Source organism: Strix uralensis, chromosome 17, assembly GCF_047716275.1.
Source record: "Strix uralensis isolate ZFMK-TIS-50842 chromosome 17, bStrUra1, whole genome shotgun sequence".
In the NCBI taxonomy this organism is placed as follows: Eukaryota; Metazoa; Chordata; class Aves; order Strigiformes; family Strigidae; genus Strix; species Strix uralensis.
In genome coordinates, this window is record NC_133988.1 from 14,214,779 (window position 1) to 14,224,359 (window position 9,581).

At 42.5% G+C, this 9,581-nt stretch overlaps 1 protein-coding gene across 2 annotated transcripts; it reads right to left on the minus strand.

Annotated features, from left to right (window-relative positions):
* Window positions 1-321: 321 nt before the first annotated feature.
* Window positions 322-7,281, minus strand: TMED2 (transmembrane p24 trafficking protein 2). 2 transcript variants are annotated; one of them, XM_074887270.1, is made up of 5 exons: window positions 7,019-7,281; window positions 5,379-5,571; window positions 4,939-4,959; window positions 2,876-2,983; window positions 322-1,830 (listed from the first exon to the last, which is right to left on the minus strand). In XM_074887270.1, the coding sequence occupies exons 1-5, from the start codon at window positions 7,196-7,198 to the stop codon at window positions 1,706-1,708; spliced, it is 627 nt and encodes a 208-aa protein (XP_074743371.1). In that variant the 5' UTR covers window positions 7,199-7,281; the 3' UTR covers window positions 322-1,705. The 2 variants fall into 2 exon arrangements, with proteins under 2 accessions (XP_074743371.1, XP_074743372.1); XM_074887271.1 differs by lacking the exon at window positions 4,939-4,959 and having other exon boundaries at window positions 7,019-7,279.
* Window positions 7,282-9,581: the final 2,300 nt, after the last annotated feature.

The following is a 9,581-nucleotide window of genomic DNA, read 5'->3' on the forward strand; positions in this document are numbered from 1 at the left end:
GTTCCGGGCGACGCCTTCTGCCAAACCCCGCGGGGCTTCGCCTCAGAAAGCGCGGCCGTAACCCCCCCCCCGCTTCGAATACAGCGAGAAAGAGCAGCGGGCTACCCTAGTAAGGACTTCTGCGGGTCGTCGGGAAGCGCCGTGACTGCCCAGAGCTGAGCAGCAAAGCTGTAGGTTTAGAATTACCCACAATTTCTTCTCCCTGCCCACCAAGCAGGTCAGGGCTTGGATGAATTCCTGATATCTCAAGAAATACTTTATAAAAAACCTTTATGTTAAACTGTACTTCCTTAAAGTATCAAAAAAAATTACAAAGCTAACTTTTTTTTTAAAGAATTTGTTTATTTATCGAACCTGGGTCATATTTAGATTCACAAGCAATTTTTAAATGTACATCTTAGAATTCAATTTTAAGTGTTTTACACAAAAATATTGGCACACAACAGTTGCAGTAAGGTGTAACAGCCACCCTCCTGAAGAACTGCTGCAAGTGTTTGCCCAAGGTTGAAAAAACTTTACCTGGAACATGAAAACCTGTAACAAATTTTAAATTAATTGTACAAAACTGTTGTGTGTTACTTGTAGAGGCTCCCCCCTGGAAAAGACCCCACCCCACCCCCAAAAATGATTACAACTAATATACATCAGTCACAACATAATCCTGGCTCAGCACCCACATCAGACGCTTCTTTAATTTTTAAACCAATCATCAGATACCGAGGAAAGTAACTTTATACAAAAACAAATCTACATGTGCCTGAAAACAAAAACACACCAGTATTTAGCATTATGCTAATTATGATCAGATAATGGCAGAGACTGCCACTTAACTTAAATACAAGGGCTGCATAGCATCGCAATAAACCCCCAGAATCATTAACCCTTTGGCACCAGGAATCCAGATTTCCTGAACACTAATGCATTCTGCAATAGCGCCAACAGTCTGAGCTTTGGACCTGCAAAAACCAAAGGGTTAACTATTGTTTGCCAAGACACTGCACACGATTGGCTTCAGTATAAAACCTGTGAAAGACTAAAAACCATACAATGAACATTTGGTAATGAGAGGAGAAAATGTATTTTCGTATCGACTACTTAATTTAAGAACTTTGGGAATAACTTGATGTAATTAGGATAGTTACTGAAGACTTTCTTTAGATAGCAACTAGGTATGAATACTAGACTGGAAGCTGTCAGCTGTCTTCTATTCGTTATCAGAATAAAGTTCCAATCACTTCTCCTTGGCAGTTTATGTAAGTGAAGAAAGGATTATTTCAATTTTGTAACACCTACTGCAGGGTTAAAGATGTCAGAAACGCAAACAGTCACGTTAGGGCCTTGTACCGTTTCCCTAGATAGAACTGCAAGTACTTACGAAAACAGGGAGGAAAAAAAAGTTAGAAAAGACATCAACATTGCTTGTTACTACAGTTGAATTACAGCATTTGGAGCCTGCTTGGACCTCGCTTAGCGTACAGACTAGGCAGATTTAAGTGAAAAAAATTATGCCAATTAAGTGACAAGATTTCAGCACAGCTTTTGCTACAGAAGATATATAAAAACATTTCATTTTTAACTAGGAAGGAACATAAGCAAATAAGTTTTACAGTTCAGTAAAGAGGGTTCAGAAACTAAATGACTTTTTTTTTTGTGACCAGGATGTTTGGTAGACAGTGAACTGAAATCCGGGACCAGAAAAGTACTCTTAAACAACCCTTCGGACTTCAAAAAACCTCTTCAGATAGTAGATTTGTCCCAGTGTCATGGCAACTAGTACAAGAGCTTCAAAGAATGACCAAAGAACCACTCTGCTGTTTGTGTTGTCATTAACTGTTGGGGGGGAAAAAAAAAAAAGGTAGTAAGTAACAAAGCATTTAAAACAAACTTAAAACATACTCTGTCATTGGAACTGAAGTGCTGCACATAAACCACTGGTATCTGTATCACATCATTACAGGAGTCCCAGAAGGACTCTGCAGTCTTAGAGATGAGAGCTGAGGGGGGGTATTTTCCTGAACTGCTTGAACCGTGCTATGCAAGCAGATGTTTTAACCTCAACATTGGACAGACACTGCAGCATATTCCTCTCTTCTGCCCACCTTCGAAGAGGCCAGACAGAAGCCTGTAACTGCCAAACAGAAGCCACTTGCTTTTTCAAGTAACAGTTGCGTATTACGATCTCAAAGTCAAATGGGGAATTTCTAATCTCTAAGGGTTCATCATCTTTGATTCTCAAAATTCAGCATTTTCAGACCATTACTAACAAAAGTCATAAAACTGGAGGTATCCATAGGTTCAAAAAGTTGAAGGACCAGTGCTTTAATATAATGTTGTATTTTGACATCAAAAATATTTGCCCTTTATTCTCACCAGGCTTCCCCTAATGCACCACTTAGTGCTCTGTCATACTTTAAACCTGAATTTCAGAAAGCAAGGGTTGTGACTGCAGAGTTAACCATATTCTCTACTTGGAAACAGCAGTAGTTCCACTCTATTTCAACAAAATATTTTAAAAATACTTTGGCTCAACTACTAAGCCACACTCACTTCAATGATGAAGTAATAGTTCAAACAAAGTCTATCCCTGGAAACTGTATCATTGCTGATACCTTCATGAATATGCCATTCAAAGAACTATAGAATTTACACCAGTTAAGCAAATATTATTTTCCGTAACAATCTTCATTACATGAGAGGCAAGCCGATTTAAAGAAGATTGCAAGCATCAACTACATTCTTTATTATATGGGCAGATCCTTCAGAACTTGTTCTAAATTTTTTATTAATAACTTGAAACAGCTTTCATGGGCTTGTATTTTAAAATCACATTTTGTAAGTTTACCTGAGAGAAGGCATTTAAGTCAAAGACACATACTTGCTCTATGTATTCTTTCACGAACTTCCATGTACTCCTGTTCATGCTTTACAGCTGTCATGGCCACTGCTAACTCATTAATCATCTCTTCTAGCTTGTTCTGATGAGCTGCGGAATAATTTCAGAAGCATCAGAAAGCCTGTTGTTGACTCAAAAAACACTTTGTTAAAATTTATGAACAGTTATATAATGGTTATTTCTTGTCGCAGAAGGAGTTCTGAAAAACGCAGTCTGTACAGCTGAAAACTTTCTATCCTTAGAGCAAAGTAAAGTTTAATTTTCATAGTGCCCTTTTTCCTAACACATTTCTATGGTATGTAGTAAGTGGGAAAACACCTTTCTCCACATTCAACTAGAAGGCAGAAGACACGCAATTTAGAGTCAGTACAGACCACTTATTTCCAATACGGGCATACTTTTCCAGAAAAACAGAATGTAAAAACACACGAGATCAATACTACACACTAGTATCTATTTTGCCAATATTGCCAATATATTCCAAGCAAATTATCTTAACATTACAGCTTTTCCTAGTTGTTAAGCTTGCAAAAATAGAACAACTGAGAATTTAGCTTAAGATCATGATGCTGGCAAAATGAGATCACTTTCTGAAGCGACATATCAATTCTTGTGATCTTCCGGTTTAGCTGAAGCACAGCGTTCAGCAGAAACAATGCCAAAGGGGCCTGGCAGAGGGCAGGAACTGGCTTCAGGTTCTGGTATGTCGTGAAAGCAGAAGAGGAAAATACCAAACCAATGATAACAGAAAACTAGCTTGAGATAGTTCAGCAAATGGAAGGATCAGAGGTCTAAGATTTAGTGATTTGACTGTCAATCACAGGATCTTTTAAATACATTCATGCTCAAAGAACTGTCCACTTACAAAGTTATAAATGATGCAAGTCATTTTCAAAGTTTTCTAGCACCAAGAGAAATTCAAGATATCATTCCACAGACACGCCCCGGGCAATCAGCTCTCTTAAAGTCACAAAATCCAACACATTTTCCACTGAAGGGACATACTTGACTTTAAAGCTAATTTTATCAATAAAAATGTAATAAGGTAAGTGTTTCAGATCACAGTCTGAAAATAAAGCTATTCAAAATACACATCTTATGGGGAACAGTCAAAAAGAGGACCAGAGAATAACACTCATACAAGTTACAATTAAAATCTAAATAGTTGTGTAAACCACACTCACTTTGCTAATATCATAAATCCCTTATTTTCATGGCTGACTGGTCATTGCAATAAGTGCAGTTTACTAGTAAGAGAAGAAACTACAGTTGCAGGGATTCTTTAAACATACTTAAAAAAAAATACACTCAAGAAAAAGTATTTGCCTTAAAAATTTAAAGCTGCTCTAATATTTACAACAGATCTACTCAGACTCAATAAAAGATTTAACTGAGTCTTTGTAAAAAAATCAAAACTTAGGAATTTGTTACTTTCCAAGTGATATCAAGCACTCAGTGCAGTTATTTACTTGCTACAATAGAAAACAAGAATTTATTGCCTTTCTAGCTAGTGTTAGTGATTTCTAAATGGAACTTTATAAGTTATTACCCAATACATTTGTTTATTTCTTTTACAGCAAATAACAAGTTTTCCCCCTTGTAACATTACTGATAATTCATAACCTAAAAGGAGTTTATTGCTTCCAAAAGCCCTGCATTTTCCAACACCCACTTCAGCAATAGAAAACAAACACTGTCTAAAATATCTAAAACACCCAAATGTTCTTGGATGTTTAGTGTTTTAGTTTAATTTCACCTAAAACTCACGATTAAGTCTTCTGTTAGCCATAAATAAGCACCTGAAGACAAACTGTCACGGACAGTTCAAGGATCTGATCCCAGGAGCTGCTAAGTATATAAACCTTTTGATGAAAGCTTGCAGGTGCTCAGCATTGCTCAGAATCAGACCTTTTATGTAGTTTATTAAAAAGACATTCTCATGCTACAAACAAATGTTACAGAGAAAAAGCAAACGTTAGCTGTTAGTGAATAAACATACGCAAAAGACAAGATGCTAATGAGCTTTCAAAAAGCAGTACACATACCATCCCAGGTATCTCCACCACCTAGAGAAAAGTGTAAGAGATGAACACAAGTACAGGACAAAAGGCTGCAGATAAAACAGTAATTTACACAGCTAAGAGAAAATTTTTATATTAGCACATTTATCAAAGAGCTCAACTAACGCATGTAGTAGTCTACATACTGCTGAGCAAACTAGAAATCAGAGAATGAAACTGATGAAAAGACTAAAGGATGAAAGCATTAGTTTCTGCAGATGGCCAAGTGATTCCCTGGTGATTTTGCTTTAAATTGTGCAATGAGGTCTAAAAACATCCATATCCGTTTTAGCTGTACATGAGAACAGCTAACTAGACAGCCTGAAGAAACAGGAATTTTGAGAATCCTAGTCAGGTTCAGAAGTCATGCACGTAGGGAAAAGCTCCTGAGCTGGAGCTAATTTCTTTCCAGAAGTCTTCCTCACCTTCTGTCTCCATGTCTTGCCCCTTTGGAGCTTCCCCGATATCAATAGTGAACATCACTATCTTGGGAGTCATGGTGGACATTCTGTTGCTAAAGCAAAACTTGTAAGTTCCATCCATGTGGGCAGCAAACGTATATTTTCCACTGGACTCTCGATCGCCTTTATAAATTCCTTTATTATCAGGCCCTGTAATCTGGTGGGGAAAACAAAATATCATACATTTTGTTTAAAATACAGTGGTTTTAAATACACTATTACAGCTCTGCATGCATATTCTGAACTTATCCAGTCAGATTTAACAATACCATCTGTGATCTGACCAGTTCAGCATTCTTCATACTTTCCCTCCCACAACTCAAAAGCAGCAATGCATTTTCCTGCATAGAAATCTTAAAAAAAAAAAAAAAAAACAAACCAACACACCAACTTCTTCGTAAAGTATGCCGTACAAAAGCACAAAAGCCTCTCTTCCTGGCCAAGATTACTGGACTTTCATACTCAAGATAAGAAGCATTCAAGAACAAGTAAACCAAAAGCTATCAACAGCCCTGGCTGTTAGCTAAATTAACAACTGCAGGGAAAACCTTATCTCTGATGTTTGAAGGAAAACAAAAAGGGAAAAAAGACATTCTCCTACACGTCAATACTATTTTAGACACACAGTTGTGTATTGTTGCAGTGGCCATTTCAAATGGACTAAGGGCCTGAGTACTGAGCTCTCAGGGTCCCTGTGATCTTAAGGCTTCCACGCCACCAGGCCACCAAACGCTGCTGCTGAGCTTCCACTCATGACATTTGAATGGGATTTCGTAACTTCCCGACTCTGTCTTGTATTGGGGCGATGTATTACTTTAAACTATTATATTCACTCTCAGAAACAACTCTCCCATGTTTAAATTATCCCAAACAAAAAACTATCTGCTTTTCACCAAGATGAAAGGAATTCTTATTTATTATTCTTGATGCCTCGTTGAAGAAAAGGATTTACCTACAAGTTTCAAGATGGCAATCAACCTGATTAAAGCCAACACCTTTTGATTCAAGAAGAAACACAGCTCCCAGAATAAACAACACGTTTTTGTAAAGAGCAATCCTGTTCATTCTTCCCGCCAAACGGTTTATTATGACAAGACTATACCGAGCAGAATAATGACGAAAATCTCAAGCGAACAGCTCTGAAAACAGGAAGGCTGCCTTCTGCAGCAACAGCAGAAACGACAAGCAGACTTAGGAAACGTAACCCCCAGGAGAGGCACCTCGTTCTCTCCGCGATCGCCCACGACACCACGCGAGGCCGGATCCCGCCGGGCAGGGAACCCTTGTGCCCAGCAGGCCGACGGCGAGCCCGTCCCATAGAGCCCCCGCGACGAGGCGGGACCGTCCCGAACTTACCAAAGGCTTAAACCACTCTCAAGCCGGTGTTTGCCCCCTCACCTCCCTCGGGCACCGCCACCGCTGCCCTCCCGGGCGCTGCGCCGAGCCGCCACGGCCTCCCCACCCCCGCCAACTACAGGGGACGAGCACACAGGGGCCGGCCCCGGGGCAGCCTCGCGGCGGCAGGACAGGGCCCGGCCGCCTTCCCCTCAGCGCGGCACCCGCGGCCCAAGGTCAGCCCGCCGCGGCCGCCGTCCCCCCCTCACCTCCACGTCGATGTCCAGGAAGCCCCCCTCCGCCACCTCGAAGATGAGCCCCATCTTCGTGCCGGACGGCACCCGCTCCAGGAAGCACTCCTCGGCGTGCGCGTCGATGCTGACGAAGTAGGCGGCAGCCGGGGCCGCCAGCGCGGCCAGCAGCGCCAGCACCGCCCGCACCGGCGACATGGCGGAGCCCAGCGGGAGGGGGCACCGAGCGGCGGGCCAGCAGGAAAGGGGAGGGGGGACTTCCGGCTATAGCCACGCCCCTTCCGGGGCACGGGGCCGCCGCTCATAGGCCGACACAGCCCCGCTGCCACGTACGGCCTGTGCTACGGTGGCCCTAGAAGGACCATTCTGAAAGGGACCGCCTAAACCCTGAGGCAGGGACCGCGCGGCGCAGGAGGCGGGGCCCGTACCGGGGAGAAACCAATGAGCACGGAGAAGGGGCGTGGCCGCGGCGCAGAAGAGCCAATCAGGACGAGGCGGGGAGAGCTGGCCTGTCAGAAAGAGCCGCGCGCGGAACGGCATTGGGCGGGCCGCTGAGGGGGCGTTGCCCGGCAACCGGGGAGCGACGGCTGGAGGCGGCTTCTGAGGGGATTTGGGCGGGCGGCTGCCAGCGCCGTCCTCCGTGGCCCGGGCGGCTGCCGCTGGAGCCCGGGAAACCCAAACTTGCTACAGCAAAATAGAGGTTTGGGGAGCAGCTAGCGGTCAAGAAAGTAACGGGGAAGCCCAGCTGGTGTGTTGTTCATTGCGCCCAAGAAAACACAGTCGAGATGCAGGGCAGGTTTCTGCAACAGCCAAGACTGGGCATCAAAAGCTGTTCCTTGCGTGGCCAGGCTTCAATTTTCACATAAAGCTTCCAGTCAGAAATACAGAAGGTGATGCTTGAGCTTAAGGAAGTCTGTTTTCATTACTACCTGTTTTAATTATCTGCAGAAGATTTAAGAACTAAAGAACAATCTGGCTTTCTAGTGAAACATTTATGCATTTGGGTTTGCCAAGAAAATGCCAGTTATTGTACTCCTGGTAATACTCAGACATTGCGTTTGTCTTCAGTTATATGACAGATGTAATCCAAATACTTGATTTACGTAAGTAAATTCTGCTCAAATCACTCAAGCTGCCAGTTGTGAGCTAGCAGAGCTGGCTGTGTTAGTGCAGGCTCAGGGCGTGGACACACGTGGAAAGGAAAGCTTTCAGCAAGAGAAGGATGAACCTGGGGAGTTGCAGGTCATGTACGTGACTGGGTAAGAGATCTCTCCTGCTGAGTCACTGGAAACTTCTATTCTTTTCAATGAGTTTGGATCAAGCTAACCTTGAACCCACCTACTGCTTTCCATAGCATAAACCGCTGTGTTGTTTTTATATCTATCTCAGTAGTAGGTTTAGTCTTGCCGCTAGCACGTTCTCTAAATTATTTCTTTCCATAGCAATGGGAACTCATTTAATACTGAATTCTGGTGGCATGAACTCTTTTTTCTCATCTCTAACTTGGACAAAATGATGGTTTCGCAGCGTATCTGTTCCCCTGAGGTACTGCAGAGTGTTCTCCAAATGTTCTACTCATACCACCACCCCTTTTCATGCTTTCGTAACTGGTCTTTTGCCAAGAAAGGATGACTATGACATTATTCATCCTCATGCTCCCTCTGGAACTTAACGCAATATCTGCGGTGTCGATTCTGGCAATAAATTTCATGAAAGTTATGTAGATGTATTTTCACAGGATTTTGTTGAGTATCATAATATTATAAGTTAGGCAACTGAACATCAAACTCACATCTTTGGAGACTTCAGTTACCATCCTGGCTGCCCAGCTCCTGCAGACCAGTGCCTACTGGTAGCACACAAGGAAGATTGAAATTTTGTAACTTGTGACAGAATGAGACAGTGACTGATGCATGAAAAAGTTTGTCCGGGTGTCACAGTGTTGCATTTTACATCATTCATACCTCCCATTAGCTTGTACATCTGCCAAAACTGGAGAATTAATGCTGTATTTGCAACATGCAGCACGTATCATCATTCTAAACTTGGCTTTTGCAACTCATTTTATTTCTCCTGACTAGTTCCAGTGTTTGACACTCATAGTATCTTGTCCAAAAGATAATGTATTATTCCTACACTGCATACAGCAAGGGGCAGGATCGGGACCTAAAATTATTTCAGGGCATGTTTATTTGATCTGCAAAGACTCCTCTGGAGCACCTCTCACTAAACACCGTGAGAATAAGAACATTTAAAAGCGCGCAGTCACACCTGAAGGCAAAACTACTGAAAAACTTAAGCAGAAAAATACTGTTTGGTTTAGTTTAAATTCTTCTGTAAGTGGATTCGTGCCAGCAAACTACTTGGATGTATAAAATCTCCGCTGATACTCTGTACAGGCATAAAGATTCTGTTACTCGCCTCTTGAAGAGCAAGGGCCTAAAAACCCCTGATGACATGTGAGCCACCCTTGCCGTCCCGCAGAATGACTCGTCCACCCTGTCACGTTTGCCTGCAGCCATCTGTCAGCCTTTGGCTTCTTCTGGAGCAGGGGATCATCTTTCCCCCTTCCATCCCGGTA